The sequence below is a fragment of the Anguilla anguilla genome, chromosome 16 (genome assembly GCF_013347855.1).
Source record: "Anguilla anguilla isolate fAngAng1 chromosome 16, fAngAng1.pri, whole genome shotgun sequence".
NCBI classification, from domain to species: Eukaryota; Metazoa; Chordata; class Actinopteri; order Anguilliformes; family Anguillidae; genus Anguilla; species Anguilla anguilla.
Genome location: NC_049216.1, coordinates 7407139 through 7430815, shown reverse-complemented (window position 1 = coordinate 7430815; position 23677 = coordinate 7407139). Strand labels below are relative to the sequence as shown.

At 36.6% G+C, this 23677-nt stretch overlaps 1 protein-coding gene across 6 annotated transcripts in view; it reads left to right on the top strand.

Moving 5' to 3' along the window:
• The window catches only part of prdm11 (PR domain containing 11), a 44815-nt gene extending 36007 nt beyond the window's left edge, over nt 1–8808 (top strand). For all 6 annotated transcript variants that reach the window (XM_035395685.1, XM_035395689.1, XM_035395687.1 and 3 more), the window contains one exon: nt 279–8808. In XM_035395685.1, coding sequence (XP_035251576.1) covers nt 279–2437 — 2159 coding nt within the window. In that variant the 3' untranslated portion in view covers nt 2438–8808. The remainder of the gene's footprint in view (nt 1–278) is intronic.
• Nucleotides 8809–23677: the final 14869 nt, after the last annotated feature.

The window sequence follows — 23677 nt, the reverse complement described above, 5'->3', positions numbered from 1 at the left end:
TGGCTTGCATATATTAAATCAATGACTGTGTGCAGGGATGGGCAGTAAGTGTAGACTAAGACACAAAAATGTATTTGGTTACAAAATGCAGAGTACTTAACAAAAAATTATCTATTGACTGCAATCAAAATGGGTGCTTTGCAGATAGCGAGCAACCTGTCTTTCATGTCAAATAAATACAGGCGAGATACATACTGTGGAACATCTGTATTTTGAGATACTGTCTTTGCCTGGGTGTGGGAACTGAAAATCCTTTGTTTCCGCCCCCTCTTCCGCAGTGACAGAGGCCATGACTCCTGTCACGGTGGTGCTGGACGAGGACGACCAGGACATGGACTCCGCGGATGAGTCCATCGCCGCCGACCTGATGGTCGCCGCCGACGACGCCTCCAAGCTGTCCTCCGGGCCGGGCCGCCGGATCCGCCGCTTCAAGCAGGAGTGGCTGAAGAAGTTCTGGTTCCTGCGCTACTCGCCCACCCTCAACGAGATGTGGTGCCACGTGTGCCGGCAGTACACCGTCCAGTCCTCCCGCACCTCCGCCTTCATCGTGGGCTCCAAGCAGTTCAAGATCCACACCATCAAGCTGCACAGCCAGAGCAACCTGCACAAGAAGTGCCTGCAGCTCTACAAGCTGCGCATGCACCCGGAGAAGACGGAGGAGATGTGCCGCAACATGACGCTGCTCTTCAACGCCGCCTACCACCTGGCGCTGGAGGGCCGGCCCTTCTCCGACCTGCGGCCGCTGGCCGAGCTGCTCAAGAAGTGCGAGCTCAAGGTGGTGGACCAGTACCTGAACGAGGGCGACTGCCAGATCCTCATCCACCACATCGCCCGGGCGCTGAAGGAGGACCTGGCCGAGAGGATCCGCCTCTCGCCCTACCTCAGCATCATCATGGACGGCCAGAACGACGACCTGCTGGCCGACACGGTGGCCGTCTACGTGCAGTTCGTCACCAGCGACGGGCCGCCCGCCACCGAGTTCCTCTCCCTCCAGGGACTGAGCTGCGCCACGGCGGACGGGTACCTCCAGGCCGTCGACCGGGCCTTCGCCATCCTGGGCCTCAGGCTGCAGGACGTGCTGGTGGTGGGCCTGGGCGTGGACGGGTCCAACATCTCCGCCGGCTTGAGGGCCAACCTGTACATCGCCATGAGGAAGACCCTGCCCTGGGTGCTGTGCCTGCCGGTCATGATCCACCGACCTCACCTGGAGGTGCTGGACGCCATCAGCGGGAAGGAGCTGTCCTGCCTGGAGGACCTGGAGAACAACCTGAAGCAGCTGCTCAGCTTCTACCGCTACTTCCCGCGCATGATGGCGGAGCTGAAGGCCACCGCCCCCACGCTGTCGGAGGAGACGGAGTTCCTGGGCGACATCCGAGCGGTGCGCTGGATCATCGGCGAGCCCAACGTCCTGAACGCCCTGATCAAGGACTACCTGGAGGTGGTGGCCCACCTGAAGGAGATCAGCAGCCAGACGCAGAGGGCCGACGCGGCCGCCATCGCCCTGGCCCTCCTGCAGTTCCTCCTGGACTACCAGTCCGTCAAGCTCATCTACTTCCTGCTGGACATCATCGCCGTCCTCTCGCGCCTGGCTTTCGTCTTCCAGGGGGACTACCTCCTGGTCTCCCAGGTGGACTTCAAGATCGAGGAGGCCATCCGGGAGATCGGGCAGCTGGTGGACTCCCCCGGCGAGTACCTGCAGGAGTTCGAGGAGAGCTTCCGCGAGAGCTTCAACGGCGTGGACCTGAAGAACCTGCGGGTGGCCGAGTCCAAGTTCCAGTCCATCCGCGAGAAGATCTGCCAGAAGAGCCAGGGCATCCTGGCCCAGCGCTTCGACGCCCGCAGCCGCACGGTGGTCAAGGCCAGCCGCGTGCTGGACCTCGCCACCTGGCCGCGCAGCGAGGACGACCTGCGGGCCTACGGCGAGGAGGAGATCCTGCTGATCTTCGACCACCTGGAGGCCGTGCCCCCGGCGGGCCGGGAGGCCGGCCGCGGCGAGCGGGGGGACCCCCGCGGCAGCCTGGTGGCGGAGTGGCGGGACCTGAAAGCCGACTACTACAGCATGAGCGGCTTCAAGGAGGCGGTCGGCCACATATGCCGCTACAGGCAGCGCTTCCCCCTGCTCAACCGCATCGTGCAGATCCTGCGGGTGCTGCCCACCTCGGCCGCCTGCTGCGACAAGGGCCGGGTCTCCCTGCAGAAGGTGCGCAAGAACAACCGGGCCCGCCTCACCCTGGAGCAGCTCAACGACCTGCTCACCCTGGCCGTCAACGGGCCGCCCATGGCCAGCTTCGACGGGAAGAGGCCCCTGGACAGCTGGTTCGAGGAGAAGTCCGGGAACAGCTTCTCGCTCTCGGCGGAGATGCTGAGCAGGATGTCCGCCACGGACCAGAAGGCTGTGCTGCACGGCCTGGACGTGAGCACGGAGTTCTGCGACTAGCGAGCCCTCGGCCGACCCTATTCCAAAAAAAAAAAGCCATCCCGGAGGGAGGGGGAGGAGTGATCAGAGCCGTCACGTGATTGGCCAAACCAACTGATGGTGGCACTGCTGCTAAGATGGACTGATCAGTTTCTTTCTTTTTTTGATGTATGAGAACTGGGTTAGCAGAATTGTACATTAGCTTGTATTATGTGCTGCACTATGGACATATATGTGTATAACTTAATATGTATATACATATCTGTATGTATGCATGTGTGTACAATGCAAAAATATATTCATACGAATATAGATAATCACAAAAACACTGCAAAATGTCACATAAAGCCACTTATGTTTCTTTAGATAGACTAATGAGGGTATTTTTATAATGGCAGCATTTCCAAGACAGACTTTAAAAGTTAAAACTTTTTTGTATGAAAAGAAGTTATTTCCTATTAAATAGCCTATTTAAATAGCCTATTTAATATCTTCATATCTTATAATCTAGGCCAATTGTGTGATTAAGTGAAGTTAAGCAAATGGTCTTGGCATTTCATTGTACTTCATTGCCACTGCTTCTTTGATAAGAATGAGAAATTAAAAATCCTGCCAATAAGATTGAGGGCTCTATCTTACAATCAGCGCAACACGGTGGTGACCCGAACGCAAATGTCTTCGCCAGTTTCAGAACGATGCCGTCGTCATTTTCCCGTCCAGTGCCACTTTAAATTGTTGAATTTAATCAAATAGTTTCCTCAGAAAAGCTCTGGGCTCTGCACAATGGGAGCAGCCACAGGGTGAACATAGAAAAATTACATTACAAAATGCTTGCGTGTGATTGGCTGGAAGACTGGCAGTGTGAAACAAGGATCACAAAGAAGTAAATGGGTTTTTGGGGATCGGAGTCAATTAGGTGATGAGACGGATGGGTTTAAAATGCGCGTATCATATTTGATGCATGAATTGTTATAGGGTTAAATAGCTAATTTAGCTCTATATTTAGGGCGGGTTGGTCTTAAAATGAGGTGTGGTCATGGTAATGGTTAGCGTATTGCTATTTTGTTGCAGCTAAAATTATTTGCAATATGAGCAACAAAACCCTGGTCTTAAATCATTGCAGTTTCATTGTTATTTTAAGGGTGCAATATTAATATAGAATCACGCACCTATTTGGGCAGGTGCTTTAGGTCGCGCGCTAAGATTGTTAAAATAGAGCCCTTAGTCATTTGAGTTTGAGAACAGTCCGTGCAGGAGAAGACTTTTACAGTTTGTCGCAGTTGCAAACCTCATTGTGCGTAATTGTAAAATGTATAGCACTTCACTTTTCATTGCCTTGATGAATTTCCATAGTCATGGCCAATTGTGGTCTAATTTTGCCACTTTTTTGTAATGATAACTGTGGGTTTTGTATGAGAAGAGATGCATTGCTGAAATTGCACTTTGCTTAGAGGGCTGTAGCAAACCAAACTCAGTCACAGAAAGCAATTAGGGAATGCCACGAGCGTGTTGTGCCGATGAGGTCGATTCGTCTGCGCAACCGGCAGGCTGATTGGCTGACTCTGGTAAGAGGCGAACGCTGCCAGCCATTCAGGGACAAGCTCCTCAGTTCCTGTTCTGTCCTCGCCAAGGGTCAACAAGTGAAACAACCCAGCACACTTTCCTGGTGGTCTCGTTGCAGTGATACTAGGCATTATGTGTGTATGACTGTTTTCAGTCTTTAGTTTTTGTATTCACATATATCATGTTGAAAGCCATATGAGGTTGTGCCACCAAATGTTCTGCTATCAGTTCCCATTGTTCATTCTGGTAGTGTTGATACAGGCGACTTGTGAATTGTGACTTTGTTTTTTTAAAGCATGTACCTGCTGTTGTTATTTCACTTTCGTAATGGTCTTTAAAAACTCCAAGAATTAAAATATTTTATTTTGATACGAGAAATTAATATCATTTCAAATTCATTCGAGATAATGTTACTGAGGCCAGTTTTATATGCTTGAGCTTGGTACAAATGAGCTAAAAGTAAGTCACCTAACCAATAAAAAAATGCCTTAATAATGTACATGAATATGAATAATATATTGCACATTTGGTTTGTGCAGTTTTGCACATGCAATCACTTTAAGGTATTGAATAAGCTTACAATATTAAGCTCCTTGCATATTAAACTCGTTGGAAGGTTTTATTGATTGAAATAATCCCAATAGAATGCATTTGCTGTTTGATCTGAAGTTTAAAGTGATGCTCTTTCCAAAGATGACTATTTTGACATCTCAGCAGTTTGAATAAACCTGAACAACAAATCATATGTCATATAAATATAAATACTTGTTTCTAATCGAACAAAAATGGGAACATTCAGAAACAGAAATAACTTTTAGGCACATCAATACTGGTAGGGGCTCAGTTCTTAATATTGTAAACCACCATGGTGGGTGACGGACATCTCATTTGACAAAAATAACTAAATGTTTGTAAATTCATATCAGAGGTTTTTTTGTTTCATTTTTTTTTCTTTGTGCTTTATTGAGTCATGGAGTTTTCTTTGGTTTCTTTGGTCGCAGACTTGTCTGGTAAATGTGTGAACAGACTTGTCTGGTAAATGTGTGAACAGACTTGTCTGGTAAATGTGTGAACAGAACTGCTGCTGCACTGCTTCAAGCCTACTTGCCAAATTGTGGTTTCCAAGGTGACTGGAAATTGGAATGTGTCTGTCAAAGGTGAATAATGTAATCAAATGATTTTTTTTTTAAATGTCATTTTTAATCGCTTAATATGATAAGCTGAGTGAACGGATCTGAAATGTATAAATCCTTTTGTTTATAAATGTCAATGCAGTACAGGAAGGTTTTTTTTGGAGAATGCTGGGGTTTGTGGGATCGCCAAGAAACGTTTCTACGTATGTGCCAAGTGACTAAGTCCACTTCATGCTAAAGCAGTGGATGGAAGCTGCTGGACTTGCAGGTGTACACCTGTACTCTCTATGTCCAAGAGAGAGAACTTCAGCTTGCACACATATATACATGCTTTACTTGCCTTTAGAGATTTTACTGAAAGGCCTTTTATACTAGAACAAGTGTCTGCATGGGAGGTTTAATGTTGGCTTACATTTCTAATGTTGGCTGATCATTGATGCTACGTAATGAAAACACAGTCCAGTTGCTGCTCAAACGCACCCCCGTTCCTACGCCCCCTCCCCCCCCTCCCCTCCCCTCCAATTCGTTCTTTTATGAAATTAAGTTCACTTTATGTCTCGTGCCAGAGGACTGACTTGGTCCTCTGCTTTTTTTTAGAATCGACTCCACCCTTCCAGTAGGCTGTCGTGTTTGTGTGTCAGAGATGGGAACTGAAACTGAAAATTGCTTCCCTTTTTTATATGAATGTTGATTGTGGAAAAAGGAATCCTAACATTTATGAAACAAGACCTGATAACAGTTTACCTCTTGCGTCACTCTTTGAACTGTCCGTGTGCTTTGGCGGCAAAAAATATTTTTAGCCGGATTCTAAAATGACCCCTTTTGCAGCAGTGAAATGTGATTGAGCTCAATAATTTTCCCCGTTTTTTATTTTTTATTTCAAATGGCAGTAGCTCTTAGAAATAACCTTCTTCTCATCCGGGTTTTTGTATTTTTTTAAAAAGAGGGATTTCTCCCCAAAATTCTCCCCCAAATGCGGAGTCACAAATTGTGCCTCTCAGAGAGGGTGATGCGAGGGAAGTGCCTGCCCTGCTCTGGGACCACCCCCCCCCATGCAAACCGAGGACCGTTGTACCCACAGAGCTGGCCGCTGCACTGTGCAGTCATTTAGGGTCGCGACCATCCCTGGGGCCCGCAATTCAGCTGCTAAGCGGCGGGGGCGATTCATGCTGGAGCACTTCAGAGCCACCGATAGCCTAGAGCTGGTGCTGTGTCCACACTGCAGACCACCACAATACTGGAGCAATGCTACTGGCGTCACTGTCTGCAGGTCCTTGTGGTTTTCCTGTCAGTCGGAAGCCAGTTTAGGCCTTCGAGAACAATGCGTGTGACTTAATTTAGGCATGTAAGTGCTGAAACATGCCAAAACCCAGCAGCCTTTGCGGTCCTCCAGGTTAAGAGTTTGAGATTCCTCTAGGCTAGCCTAGTTTATATGATCCGGTCTGCGATTGTGGTGAGAGCCTATACTAATTGAAGCCCCTAAGAAAAGGAGAAAGGTGAACAGGCCTGGCCTCATTTGATATTTTATTCAGATGGGTAGAAAGCAGAGAGGGTAACAGACAGAGAGGGGAATACAGCTGAGAAGGTGCTATGTTCGGGATTAAATAGTGCTCCCCCTAGGAGCCCGGAGGACAAAGATCTGAGGCAATATTGAATGGGACTGGGAAATTTGCAGCGAAGGACAGACACCATATTAAGAAGAAAAACAAATTCAGTGCTGGTAAATAGCTACGAGGGGTTGCTGCTAAATAAATGGCTTTGTCAAGCAAAGGAATACCCCAACAAATCTGAATCGTTGTGAACTGCGACAATGTTTTTAGTGCTAATTTGCTTTAATTGCCCTAGAAATACAGTACTTGCACACAGTAATTAACAATGTAATTTGGAAACCCTTATGAACCTGTTATGAACAAATGCTTTTATCTATCTACCCTCTTCATTTAACCAGAAACAATAATTGCCAAAGCTAGAAAATGCCACTTAAAAAAGCGCTATGCTATTTGTGTCCTCGGTTTTGCATTATAGTATTAAATATATATCAATATATTGTTTAAATCACAAAAAGACATTGCGGACTTGAGACTTTTAAGCAAACATTGGGTACTTGTATTGTTGACTTGTTTTGTACAATGTTAGTGCCTGAAGTCCACATTTATAATGTTGAGTTTCAAGCATTAAAGCAATGAAGCTGTCTCGTAATTTTAAAATCTTTGGTAATAATCATGGACATTGCACTTTGAAAGTTATATGCTTATTTTCTATGCTTTTTTATTATTTTGTACAAGAACAAATGGCTAGTGAAACTAGTATTACCACAGACTGATGTGCTAACAGAGACGGTCATCTCTGTATTCCCAATATTGAAAGATCTCTGCGCTGTTGCTGGATCTCAGAGAATGCTGATTTTCTCGTTGTGAATTTTCACAAAGGGGTGTGGCTTACCACAACACCCATAGGTAGCCTAGCAACACAGACAGTCCTGGAACCTCCTGTTAGAAACCAGAACCTCCATCGGCACAACGGTATGGAAGTAGGATGAACTGAACACGGAAGCTGACCGTCTGAGTTCCACATAGAACACGTGGTATTACCTCACAGTGAGGTCCGTTTTAGGAGCAACACAGCTACAGCTTTTATTTTTCTTTACTGGTTTCCCCACCACCCCCTCCCCTCTTTACAAACACAACTTTGCTTACTCAAGGGTTTGATAAAGAAAAGTGGCGGTCACCCTGAACAGCATACATGCAGTGGACGGTCTTTATTGGGGAGCTATGCCTTCTGTGTTGATATGACAAAAGGAACTGATTATTTCACAACCTCTTTTCAATGACTTAATCTCAGCTGCACTTGTACGAAGAGAATGTTGCATTTATCATTGGAATGCAAATGTATGCTTTCTGTTGCACCTCTGTCAGACGTTTTTTGGCATTGTATCTGTATCGTAAAAAAAAAAAAAGGTGAGCCATTGGTGTGTAGTGTTCTTTTTCACTCTAATGGCCGTATAATTGCTGGTGTGCATTCATTTTGTTTTTATCCTGTTTTTTTTTATATGATTATTGAAAACCAGCATGCTGATGTTCATAAAATGAGCCAAAACCGTTTCAGAACGAAAACTGACGGTGTTTAACGTTCTCTCACCTCCAACTTGAATTCCGCTATGAAATTGTGTTTTCTGTTCTTTCTGAATTTAGAAAATGCGTGCTGTGCCACAGTACTCACCCTGACATGGAGGTCTATCTGTCTTATAACAGGCTACAGTTAAAAAATATATATATTTACTTAATTATGCTTATAATTATGCTTATATACTTATATGTTGACAAATGACAGTAAGCAGTTAATTTTAAATTACTGGGTACTTTTCTTTGAGGGAGTGGGGGATGGGGCATCCTAGAACAAAATAATCACTTGATGGTGGATTGATTTCTGTACGAGATATTCACTCATCTGCACTCCTATTACATCTGTGTGTTTCTGTGGGGAAGTGGGAGAATGATTATGAACAACTTAAATATTTACTTGGATTTTAGTTCAACAGTACCTGTTTGAAACGTACAAAAACATTTAACACTGGAGATATATAAATCAATATATATATATATTATATGCACACAAGATACATAGACTGACTCAAAATTACAGTGTTATATTCTGTCAAACAAATGATTGTTTAATAAAAACTTGATACACTTTGTATTGAAATTGTGTCTTTTGTTTTATTGAATTGGTGGTGTTGTTTTGCATCAACAGAAACTAAAGTATATCCACATAGCAAAGTATATTACCAGCTGCACAATTTTGAAATATCCACAATTTTGAAAGAGCTTTGTGTTCATATTTGAAAGAGCAGTTGCTCTTTTTTAAATTGGATTTTTACTGATGCGATTAAGGGAAATAAGTACCTTATAAAGGAGGCCAACTGTGACTCAGCGTGTGTGTTGAGTTACAATTTTTGCCATTATATTTTCATAATGGGAAATATTTGATTAATATTACAGGTTTCATCCATTTGAACCCCTGGGGAACATGAGAAAAGGATATTATTCAGTACTCATAAATGTACTTTTATTAAGTTTAAAAGCTAAATAGAAATATGTTAATTTTTTATATGTTCATTTGGACTATTTAATGACTAGAATTGTATATTGCATTTTAAAGCATTTAACACAACTAAGGTGTATTCTGTGAACTGGCATGGATAACAGAAGCCATTTAAAAACGTCCATGGCAACAAGGTGTGTCCTGTGGTGAAAAGAGAGCTCAAAGTAATGTCAATAAATAACTGAACTGCACATGCAGAGCAAGTGCATCATCAAACAAAAAACACTCTTGCTCTGGAGAAAAGTAGACATTATGGAATGCAAGCCCACGACTTATCTCAACAGCAAGACCTGTTTTGGCAGAACCTCCTTTCAATCTTGGTGTGATAAATGTTAGGATAGGCTCACCTACTGTTTCCAAACATGCACATTTTGTTCATATTTAGTTTTTTTGGTTTAGCATACGCTGTGTTGTTAACAGCACACAATAGGACAGTTCTTTCCTCGGCAGGAAGTTTGAATGAACATCTGACAGGAAGTAGAAGACACAACAGATTTTGGCAACATTTCTGTAGTGGAGACTGAATAGAGTTTAGCGGCACTTATGTATATTTGTTGTGTACTGTATAATGTTGAAGATAATGAGTGTCACTTAATCAAAATGTAGAGGCAGGACAAGATGAATTACCAGAGTTGTACAGAAAGGTAGCTTGCGTGTAACTGTGAATATCAAATGTTGCGAGGTAATGCAAAAGCATTGTGAGGGAACACAAAAGTAGCTCAAAATAAATTAAAAAATCCCCAGTATGACCCTCAGGGGGCTCTATATTTTTTTGTCCAGTCCAGGTTTTTTTGTCTTCCAGTCCAGGTTTTTTTCTTCCAGTCCAGTTTTTTTTTCATCCAGAGCAGGTTTTTTTTTCTTCCAGTCCAGGTTTTTTTTTGTCTTCCAGTCCAGTGGATGTGGAAATATATTTCATAATGAATTATATGCCAATATTAAATCAATTTAATGTTTTGAAGGCACAACAATTGCATTGCCAATGAATATTAGGTTAGAAAATACATTTGCCCGATTTAACATGACTTCTGATTTAAACAACGCCCACTTCCGGCCTTCTATCCGAATGCAGATACACAGACAGATAATTTTGTTGGTTGAACAGATACAGATACAGATACAGATACAGATAATGACGTCTCTGCACACCCCTAGGCGGTAGGACTGAGAAATCCCATATGGATGTGAAATCATTTTGGTAACAACCAGGGTGAAATAAATGCATTAATATGTCTGTGAAGACATGTATGATGCAATGTGTTTCAGTGAAAAATCATGTAAATACATAAGACTATAGTAATAAATTATGTCATGTCCAAAGAGTGACACAAATGGAAAATAATTCTTTGTTACTTTTTTATACAGATTGATTGATCTTCATTCAAAACCCATGGTGAAGTAAATAAAATAAATTAATTTATATGAAGATATTTATTATTAATCAATCAAATTCAATCAAATTTTATTTGTATAGCGTATTTTACAGCAGTTGTCACAATACGCTTCACAGACAACCCTGGCCTAAACCCCCACAGGAGCAAGCCTAAGGCAACAGTGGCAAGGAAAAACTCCCTGTGGCAGATTCATTTGAAAATAACTAAAAAAATATATATGACTAGTCTTATGTACAAAAAGTAACAAAAAAGTTTCATTTTTTTCATCTGGATGGATGGGAAATTGTTTTGATTTAAGCACAGTGAAATAAGTCATTAATATGTGTTTCAGGCCATTTATTATGAAAATGAGTTTCAGTGGAAAATGTCATAAAAATACATAAAATACAAAATACATAAAAATATAGCCTTATGTCCAAAAAGCGACAAAAATTGTGTTCTTTTTTCTGGCAGATTGATGTGAAATCAACTTCATTCAAGAACCACAGTGAAATAAATGAAATAAACCTAATTTGAAGACATTTATTATGAAAAATATGCATCAGTGGAAAATGGCCAAAATACACAAGACTATGGTGACAAAAATGAAAAGAAATTATCATTTGTTCATTTTGGTAGTTGCAAAATTATTATTTTATTTTTATTTTACAACAAGGGTGACAAAAATGTATTGATATGAGTTTCAAGACAATTATTTTGAAAATGTCTTTGAGTCGAGAATGACCAAAATTCACAAGACTTATTTCCAGAAAGTGCCAAAAACATGTACAGGACAGAATAATTTTAATACAATGACTGCAGTTTTAAATATGTTTTATATTCAGGGTGGATGCAGATTCATTTATAATAATGAAGGAAAATAGTTAATTTATTATGAAATATGCATTTCTGTGGGAAATCACAAAAATACACAAGGCTATAGGCTATACTGCCCTACAAAGCCTAACTGCAGTAACTACGCAAAGGGTAAAACTGAGAAAAATGGCTTTAAAGTATTTTAACTGGCCAGCCAAATGTGTTATAGGTATATCAGTGATATTGCACTAATTGTACATGTATTCATGAGGTAAATTTTATGCCCAAAAACCATGATGGCTGATTTGACCTTTAACCCCAAAAATGTAGTTACTGCACTTTGCCTTTGCATTGCCTTAAATGGTTCTAAGAGCAATGCAAAAGCAAAGTGCAGTAACTACAATGTTCTCAGCTTTTATATTGTGTTGTCAGTGAACAAAAACTATTTTGACACTGATTTTGTTATAATTGTATTTAACAGTAGGCTATTTAACAACTCTACTTATGGATTTGTGCATGTTTAATTAAGTCTGGACAAATTGAGAATTTTAGACGTTTAGTCTTAATATCATTTCATTTCACTTTTTTACTTATTCACCTATCTAGATAATTATTTTCCTATCAATTAAACTTTGCATCATCATCTTCAATTTCATCATCGTTGTCATCACCACCACTGTTGTTGCCTTGATGACAATCACATTAATAATTTTCATTATCCTTGTCTTTACTATTTAACACAATGAATAAATACAAGGCTACACTGAATCACAGTACAATGTGTTCATTATATTACATGTTTTAAACAGCGGCGTGTTTTGGTGGAGCGCAAAACTTTCCTTTAAACTAATTGATCTCAAACTGTTTTAATTAATTTTCAGTGATTAACAAGCATGCAAACGATCTGACTAATCAATTGAAAAGTGACAGACAGCTTCTTCGCATTGTGTTAGGGAGATTAAATGATAAATGCGATTTAGAAAAATCCGTTTTAATCACTAAGCAGTGGCAGAAACTTCCCTGATTTTCCTTGAGTATCAATACAATTAATCCACAAAATAGGCTACTCAATACTATCATATATAGCCAGCTCTCCCCAAATAGGCAGTTTTAGCGAGTAGCCTAGGCCTTATAGCCTACATTTATTTTCATTTGCAGTACGAAATTGTGCACATTTTTAATCTATATTATTTGCGGATACATGCGCTTCTTTCTCCGCACTCGTATTCCTACAATGCGTAGGCTAGATTGTAAACAATCTTTAAGTGCATGACATGGCATCGGCGATGATGTGAAGTTACAGATGATAATGTTACAGCTACAGGGAGCAGGTAAGATAACGCTAGCTAACTAAACATCGCCTGTCAGTCAGCATATATAGCGAGGCTGACAGGTGTTTTATAATGTGATTGCTAGTTTCTCAACGCTTAATGTCATCGTTACTTAGCGTACCTGGGTATTTTCTTTTCAACACCAGTTCCACTATCCTCTTTCCCCTGGATAGTGCCATCTTAAACAGCTTTGTTGTGTGAGGTTAGATGGGTGAAATCGGCTGGTGGTAGAATCCCAAAGCAGTCGCGTGAGGTAACTTAGATGGGTAGATCGTAAAATCGGCCGGTAGAATCCCAAAGCAGACCGCAGTAACTTCACTTACTGCGGTCTGCCATGGTTTTGAGTCGGGTTTTGTAGTTACTGCAATTTTTATACCGTTTTTTCTCTAAAACTTTGTCACAAGATAAAACAGATATCAAGAAGTTCATTTTTAGTTATAACTCAATTTCGACCAAAATGTAGTTACTGCGGTTAGCCTTTGGACGGCAGTATAGGCTTATGTCCAAAATGTGAAAATAATGCAAAAAAAGTAAAAATGCAATTAATTGATTTGGATCAATAGGAAATCATTTTTATTGAACAACCCCGGTGAAATAAATGAGCAACAATGTGTTTGAAGACTTTTTTGGAAGAAATATATGTCAGTGGAAAATCAGAAAAATACATAAGGCTATAGACTTATGTCCAAAATGTGAAAATAATGCAACAAATGTAAAAATGCAATTAATTGATTTGGATCAATAGGAAATCATCTTTATTGAACAACCCCGGTGAAATAAATGAGTAACAATGTGTTTGAAGACTTTTTTGGACGAAATATATGTCAGTGGAAAATCAGAAAAATACATATGGCTATAAGCTTATGTCCAAAATGTGAAAATAATGCAATAAATTAAAAAATGCAATTAATTGATTCCAACGCATGAGAAATCACCTTTATTGAACAACCCCGGTGAAAAAAATGAGCAACAATGTGTTTGAAGACTTTTTTGGAAGAAATATATGTCAGTGGAAAATCAGAAAAATACATAAGGCTATAGGCTTATGTCCAAAATGTGAAAATAATGCTAAATTTTTAAAAATGCAATTCATTAATTCCAATTCATGGGCAATCACCTTTATTGAACAACCACAATGAAATAAATGAGCAACAATGTGTTTGAAGACTTTTCTGGATAAAAATCTGTGTCAGTGGAAAATCAGAAAAATACATAAGGCTATAGGCTTATGTCCAAAATGTGAAAATAATACAATAAATTAAAAAATGCAATTCATTAATTCCAATGCATGGGAAATCATCTTTATTGAACAACCCCGGTGAAATAAATGAGCAACAATGTGTTTGAAGACTTTTTTGGAAGAAATATGTCAGTGGAAAATCAGAAAAATACATAAGGCTATAGGCTTATGTCCAAAATGTGAAAATAATGCAAAAAATGTAAAAATGCAATTAATTGATTTGGATCAATAGGAAATCATCTTTATTGAACAACCCCGGTGAAATAAATGAGCAACAATGTGTTTGAAGACTTTTTTGGAAGAAATATATGTCAGTGGAAAATCAGAAAAATACATAAGGCTAAAGGCTTATGTCCAAAATGTGAAAATAATGCAATAAATTAAAAAATGCAATTAATTGATTTGGATCAATGGAAAATCAGCTTTATTGGACAACCACGGTGAAATAAATGAGCAACAATGTGTTTGAAGACTTTTCTGGAGAAAAATCAGTGTCAGTGGAAAATTAGAAAAATACATAGGGCTATAGGCTTATGTCCAATATGTGAAAATAATGCTAAATTTTTAAAAATGCAATTCATTAATTCCAATGCATGGGAAATCATCTTTATTGAACAACCCCGGTGAAATAAATGAGCAACAATGTGTTTGAAGACTTTTTGGACGAAATATATGTCAGTGGAAAATCAGAAAAATACATAAGGCCATATAGGCTTATGTCCAAAATGTGAAAATAATGCAATAAATTAAAAAATGCAATTAATTGATTTGGATCAATGGAAAATCATCTTTATTGAACAACCACGGTGAAGTAAATGAGCAACAATGTGTTTGAAGACTTTTTTGGAAGAAATATATGTCCGTGGAAAATCAGAAAAATACATAAGGCTAAAGGCTTATGTCCAAAATGTGAAAATAATGCAATAAATGTAAAAATGCAACTAATTGATTTGGATCAATAGGAAATCATCTTTATTGAACAACCCCGGTGAAATAAATGAGCAACAATGTGTTTGAAGACTTTTTGGACGAAATATATGTCAGTGGAAAATCAGAAAAATACATAAGGCCATATAAGCTTATGTCCAAAATGTGAAAATAATGCAATAAATTAAAAAATGCAATTAATTGATTCCAACGCATGAGAAATCACCTTTATTGAACAACCCCGGTGAAATAAATGATCAACAATGTGTTTGAAGACTTTTCTGGAGAAAAATCAGTGTCAGTGGAAAATTAGAAAAATACATATGGCTATAGGCTTATGTCCAATATGTGAAAATAATGCTAAATTTTTAAAAATGCAATTCATTAATTCCAATGCATGGGAAATCATCTTTATTGAACAACCCCGGTGAAATAAATGAGCAACAATGTGTTTGAAGACTTTTTTGGAAGAAATATATGTCAGTGGAAAATCAGAAAAATACATAAGGCTATAGGCTTATGTCCAAAATGTGAAAATAATGCAATAAATGTAAAAATGCAATTAATTGATTTGGATCAATTGAAATCATCTTTATTGAACAACCCCGGTGAAAGAAATGAGTAACAATGTGTTTGAAGACGTTTTTGGAAGAAATATATGTCAGTGGAAAATCAGAAAAATACATAAGGCTATAGGCTTATGTCCAAAATGTGAAAATAATGCTAAATTTTTAAAAATGCAATTCATTAATTCCAATTCATGGGCAATCACCTTTATTGAACAACCACAATGAAATAAATGAGCAACAATGTGTTTGAAGACTTTTCTGGATAAAAATCTGTGTCAGTGGAAAATCAGAAAAATACATAAGGCTATAGGCTTATGTCCAAAATGTGAAAATAATACAATAAATTAAAAAATGCAATTAATTAATTCCAATGCATGGGAAATCATCTTTATTGAACAACCCCGGTGAAATAAATGAGCAACAATGTGTTTGAAGACTTTTTTGGAAGAAATATGTCAGTGGAAAATCAGAAAAATACATAAGGCTAAAGGCTTATGTCCAAAATGTGAAAATAATGCAATAAATGTAAAAATGCAATTAATTGATTTGGATCAATAGGAAATCATCTTTATTGAACAACCCCGGTGAAATAAATGAGTAACAATGTGTTTGAAGACTTTTTTGGAAGAAATATATGTCAGTGGAAAATCAGAAAAATACATAAGGCTATAGGCTTATGTCCAAAATGTGAAAAATATACAATAAATTCAAAAATGCAATTCATTAATTCCAATGCATGGGAAATCATCTTTATTGAACAACCCCGGTGATATAAATGAGCAACAATGTGTTTGAAGACTTTTCTGGATAAAAATCTGTGTCAGTGGAAAATTAGAAAAATACATAAGGCTATAGGCTTATGTCCAAAATGTGAAAATAATGCAAAAAAGTAAAAATGCAATTAATTGATTTGGATCAATAGGAAATCATCTTTATTGAACAACCCCGGTGAAATAAATGAGCAACAATGTGTTTGAAGACTTTTTTGGAAGAAATATATGTCAGTGGAAAATCAGAAAAATACATATGGCTATAGGCTTATGTCCAAAATGTGAAAATAATACAATAAATTAAAAAATGCAATTCATTAATTCCAATGCATGGGAAATCATCTTTATTGAACAACCCCGGTGAAATAAATGAGCAACAATGTGTTTGAAGACTTTTTTGGAAGAAATATGTCAGTGGAAAATCAGAAAAATAAATAAGGCTAAAGGCTTATGTCCAAAATGTGAAAATAATGCAATAAATGTAAAAATGCAATTAATTGATTTGGATCAATAGGAAATCATCTTTATTGAACAACCCCGGTGAAATAAATGAGTAACAATGTGTTTGTAGACTTTTTTGGAAGAAATATATGTCAGTGGAAAATCAGAAAAATACATAAGGCTATAGGCTTATGTCCAAAATGTGAAAAATATACAATAAATTCAAAAATGCAATTCATTAATTCCAATGCATGGGAAATCATCTTTATTGAACAACCCCGGTGATATAAATGAGCAACAATGTGTTTGAAGACTTTTTTGGAAGAAATATATGTCAGTGGAAAATCAGAAAAATACATAAGGCTATAGGCTTCTGTCCAAAATGTGATAATAATGCTAAATTTTTAAAAATGCAATTCATTAATTCCAATGCATGGGAAATCACCTTTTTTGAGCAACCACAATGAAATAAATGAGCAACAATGTGTTTGAAGACTTTTCTGGATAAAAATCTGTGTCAGTGGAAAATTAGAAAAATACATAAGGCTATAGGCTTATGTCCAAAATGTGAAAATAATGCAAAAAAGTAAAAATGCAATTAATTGATTTGGATCAATAGGAAATCATCTTTATTGAACAACCCCGGTGAAATAAATGAGCAACAATGTGTTTGAAGACTTTTTTGGAAGAAATATATGTCCGTGGAAAATCAGAAAAATACATAAGGCTATAGGCTTATGTCCAAAATGTGAAAATAATGCTAAATCTTTAAAAATGCAATTCATTAATTCCAATGCATGGGAAATCACCTTTATTGAACAACCACAGTGAAATAAATGAGCAACAATGTGTTTGAAGACTTTTTTGGACGAAATATATGTCAGTGGAAAATCAGAAAAATACATATGGCTATAAGCTTATGTCCAAAATGTGAAAATAATGCAATAAATTAAAAAATGCAATTAATTGGTTCCAACGCATGAGAAATCACCTTTATTGAACAACCCCGGTGAAATAAATGAGCAACAATGTGTTTGAAGACTTTTCTGGAGAACAATCAGTGTCAGTGGAAAATTAGAAAAATACATATGGCTATAGGCTTATGTCCAATATGTGAAAATAATGCTAAATTTTTAAAAATGCAATTCATTAATTCCAATGCATGGGAAATCATCTTTATTGAACAACCCCGGTGAAATAAATGAGCAACAATGTGTTTGAAGACTTTTTGGACGAAATATATGTCAGTGGAAAATCAGAAAAATACATAAGGCCATATAAGCTTATGTCCAAAATGTGAAAATAATGCAATAAATTAAAAAATGCAATTAATTGATTCCAACGCATGAGAAATCACCTTTATTGAACAACCCCGGTGAAATAAATGATCAACAATGTGTTTGAAGACTTTTCTGGAGAAAAATCAGTGTCAGTGGAAAATTAGAAAAATACATATGGCTATAGGCTTATGTCCAATATGTGAAAATAATGCTAAATTTTTAAAAATGCAATTCATTAATTCCAATGCATGGGAAATCATCTTTATTGAACAACCCCGGTGAAATAAATGAGCAACAATGTGTTTGAAGACTTTTTTGGAAGAAATATATGTCAGTGGAAAATCAGAAAAATACATAAGGCTATAGGCTAATGTCCAAAATGTGAAAATAATGCAATAAATGTAAAAATGCAATTAATTGATTTGGATCAATTGAAATCATCTTTATTGAACAACCCCGGTGAAAGAAATGAGTAACAATGTGTTTGAAGACGTTTTTGGAAGAAATATATGTCAGTGGAAAATCAGAAAAATACATAAGGCTATAGGCTTATGTCCAAAATGTGAAAATAATGCTAAATTTTTAAAAATGCAATTCATTAATTCCAATTCATGGGCAATCACCTTTATTGAACAACCACAATGAAATAAATGAGCAACAATGTGTTTGAAGACTTTTCTGGATAAAAATCTGTGTCAGTGGAAAATCAGAAAAATACATAAGGCTATAGGCTTATGTCCAAAATGTGAAAATAATACAATAAATTAAAAAATGCAATTCATTAATTCCAATGCATGGGAAATCATCTTTATTGAACAACCCCGGTGAAATAAATGAGCAACAATGTGTTTGAAGACTTTTTTGGAAGAAATATGTCAGTGGAAAATCAGAAAAATACATAAGGCTAAAGGCTTATGTCCAAAATGTGAAAATAATGCAATAAATGTAAAAATGCAATTAATTGATTTGGATCAATAGGAAATCATCTTTATTGAACAATCCCGGTGAAATAAATGAGTAACAATGTGTTTGAAGACTTTTTTGGAAGAAATATATGTCAGTGGAAAATCAGAAAAATACATAAGGCTATAGGCTTATGTCCAAAATGTGAAAAATATACAATAAATTCAAAAATGCAATTCATTAATTCCAATGCATGGGAAATCATCTTTATTGAACAACCCCGGTGATATAAATGAGCAACAATGTGTTTGAAGACTTTTTTGGAAGAAATATATGTCAGTGGAAAATCAGAAAAATACATAAGGCTATAGGCTTCTGTCCAAAATGTGATAATAATGCTAAATTTTTAAAAATGCAATTCATTAATTCCAATGCATGGGAAATCACCTTTTTTGAGCAACCACAATGAAATAAATGAGCAACAATGTGTTTGAAGACTTTTCTGGATAAAAATCTGTGTCAGTGGAAAATTAGAAAAATACATAAGGCTATAGGCTTATGTCCAAAATGTGAAAATAATGCAAAAAAGTAAAAATGCAATTAATTGATTTGGATCAATAGGAAATCATCTTTATTGAACAACCCCGGTGAAATAAATGAGCAACAATGTGTTTGAAGACTTTTTTGGAAGAAATATATGTCCGTGGAAAATCAGAAAAATACATAAGGCTATAGGCTTATGTCCAAAATGTGAAAATAATGCTAAATCTTTAAAAATGCAATTCATTAATTCCAATGCATGGGAAATCACCTTTATTGAACAACCACAGTGAAATAAATGAGCAACAATGTGTTTGAAGACTTTTTTGGACGAAATATATGTCAGTGGAAAATCAGAAAAATACATATGGCTATAAGCTTATGTCCAAAATGTGAAAATAATGCAATAAATTAAAAAATGCAATTAATTGATTCCAACGCATGAGAAATCACCTTTATTGAACAACCCCGGTGAAATAAATGAGCAACAATGTGTTTGAAGACTTTTCTGGAGAACAATCAGTGTCAGTGGAAAATTAGAAAAATACATATGGCTAGAGGCTTATGTCCAATATGTGAAAATAATGCTAAATTTTTAAAAATGCAATTCATTAATTCCAATGCATGGGAAATCATCTTTATTGAACAACCCCGGTGAAATAAATGAGCAACAATGTGTTTGAAGACTTTTTGGACGAAATATATGTCAGTGGAAAATCAGAAAAATACATAAGGCCATATAGGCTTATGTCCAAAATGTGAAAATAATGCAATAAATTAAAAAATGCAATTCATTAATTCCAATGCATGGGAAATCATCTTTATTGAACAACCCCGGTGATATAAATGAGCAACAATGTGTTTGAAGACTTTTCTGGATAAAAATCTGTGTCAGTGGAAAATTAGAAAAATACATAAGGCTATAGGCTTATGTCCAAAATGTGAAAATAATGCAAAAAAGTAAAAATGCAATTAATTGATTTGGATCAATAGGAAATCATCTTTATTGAACAACCCCGGTGAAATAAATGAGCAACAATGTGTTTGAAGACTTTTTTGGAAGAAATATATGTCCGTGGAAAATCAGAAAAATACATAAGGCTATAGGCTTATGTCCAAAATGTGAAAATAATGCTAAATCTTTAAAAATGCAATTCATTAATTCCAATGCATGAGAAATCACCTTTATTGAACAACCACAGTGAAATAAATGAGCAACAATGTGTTTGAAGACTTTTTTGGACGAAATATATGTCAGTGGAAAATCAGAAAAATACATATGGCTATAAGCTTATGTCCAAAATGTGAAAATAATGCAATAAATTAAAAAATGCAATTAATTGATTCCAACGCATGAGAAATCACCTTTATTGAACAACCCCGGTGAAATAAATGAGCAACAATGTGTTTGAAGACTTTTCTGGAGAACAATCAGTGTCAGTGGAAAATTAGAAAAATACATATGGCTATAGGCTTATGTCCAATATGTGAAAATAATGCTAAATTTTTAAAAATGCAATTCATTAATTCCAATGCATGGGAAATCATCTTTATTGAACAACCCCGGTGAAATAAATGAGCAACAATGTGTTTGAAGACTTTTTGGACGAAATATATGTCAGTGGAAAATCAGAAAAATACATAAGGCCATATAGGCTTATGTCCAAAATGTGAAAATAATGCAATAAATTAAAAAATGCAATTAATTGATTTGGATCAATGGAAAATCATCTTTATTGAACAACCACGGTGAAGTAAATGTGCAACAATGTGTTTGAAGACTTTTTTGGAAGAAATATATGTCAGTGGAAAATCAGAAAAATACATAAGGCTATAGGCTTATGTCCAAAATGTGAAAATAATGCAATAAATTAAAAAATGCAATTCATTAATTCCAATGCATGGGAAATCATCTTTATTGAACATCCAGGGTGAAATAAATGAGCAACAATGTGTATGAAGACTTTTTTGGACGAAATATATGTCAGTGGAAAATCAGAAAAATACATAAGGCCATATAGGCTTATGTCCAAAATGTGAAAATAATGCAATAAATTAAAAAATGCAATTCATTAATTCCAATGCATGTGAAATCATCTTTATTGAACAACCCCGTTGAAATAAATGAGCATCAATGTGTTTGAAGACTTTTTTGGAAGAAATATATGTCAGTGGAAAATCAGAAAAATACATAAGGCTATAGGCTTATGTCCAAAATGTGAAAATAATCTAATAAATTAAAAAATGCAATTAATTGATTTGGATCAATGGAAAATCGTCTTTATTGAACAACCCCGTTGAAATAAATGAGCAACAATGTGTTTGAAGACTTTTTTGGAAGAAATATATGTCAGTGGAAAATCAGAAAAATACATAAGGCTATAGGCTTATGTCCAAAATGTGAAAATAATGCAACAAATGTAAAAATGCAATTAATTGATTTGGATCAATAGGAAATCATCTTTATTGAACAACCCCGGTGAAATAAATGAGTAACAATATGTTTGAAGACTTTTTTGCAAAGACTTAATTCCAATGCATGGGAAATCACCTTTATTGAACAACCACAGTGAAATCTTTATTGAACAACCCCGGTGAAAGAAAGGAGTAACAATGTGTTTGAAGACTTTTTTGGAAGAAATATATGTCAGTGGAAAATCAGAAAAATACATAAGGCTATAGGCTTATGTCCAAAATGTGAAAATAATGCAACAAATGTAAAAATGCAATTAATTGATTTGGATCAATAGGAAATCATCTTTATTGAACAACCCCGGTGAAATAAATGAGTAACAATGTGTATGAAGACTTTTTTGGACGAAATATATGTCAGTGGAAAATCAGAAAAATACATAAGGCTATAGGCTTATGTCCAAAATGTGAAAATAATGCAAAAAAAGTAAAAATGCAATTAATTGATTTGGATCAATAGGAAATCATCTTTATTGAACAACCCCGGTGAAATAAATGAGCAACAATGTGTTTGAAGACTTTTTTGGAAGAAATATATGTCAGTGGAAAATCAGAAAAATACATAAGGCTATAGGCTTATGTCCAAAATGTGAAAATAATGCTAAATCTTGAAAAATGCAATTCATTAATTCCAATGCATGGGATATCACCTTTATTGAACAACCACAGTGAAATAAATGAGCAACAATGTGTTTGCAGACTTTTTTGGAAGAAATATATGTCAGTGGAAAATCAGAAAAATACATAAGGCTATAGGCTTATGTCCAAAATGTGAAAATAATGCAATAAATGTAAAAATGCAACTAATTGATTTGGATCAATAGGAAATCATCTTTATTGAACAACCCCGGTGAAATAAATGAGTAACAATGTGTTTGAAGACGTTTTTGGAAGAAATATATGTCAGTGGAAAATCAGAAAAATACATAAGGCTAAAGGCTTATGTCCAAAATGTGAAAATAATGCAATAAATGTAAAAATGCAATTAATTGATTTGGATCAATAGGAAATCATCTTTATTGAACAACCCCGGTGAAATAAATGAGTAACAATGTGTTTGAAGACTTTTTTGGAAGAAATATATGTCAGTGGAAAATCAGAAAAATACATAAGGCTATAGGCTTATGTCCAACATGTGAAAATAATGCTAAATTTTTAAAAATGCAATTCATTAATTCCAATGCATGGGATATCATCTTTATTGAACAACCCCGGTGAAATAAATGAGCAACAATGTGTTTGAAGACTTTTTTGGAAGAAATATGTCAGTGGAAAATCAGAAAAATACATAAGGCTATATTGCCCTACAAAGCCTAACTGCAGTAACTACGCAAAGGGTAAAACTGAGAAAAATGGCTTTAAAGTATTTTAACTGGCCAGCCAAATGTGTTATAGGTATATCAGTGATATTGCACTAATTGTACATGTATTCATGAGGTAAATTTTATGCCCAAAAACCATGATGGCTGATTTGACCTTTAACCCCAAAAATGTAGTTACTGCACTTTGCCTTTGCATTGCCTTAAATGGTTCTAAGAGCAATGCAAAAGCAAAGTGCAGTAACTACAATGTTCTCAGCTTTTATATTGTGTTGTCAGTGAACAAAAACTATTTTGACACTGATTTTGTTATAATTGTATTTAACAGTAGGCTATTTAACAACTCTACTTATGGATTTGTGCATGTTTAATTAAGTCTGGACAAATTGAGAATTTTAGACGTTTAGTCTTAATATCATTTCATTTCACTTTTTTACTTATTCACCTATCTAGATAATTATTTTCCTATCAATTAAACTTTGCATC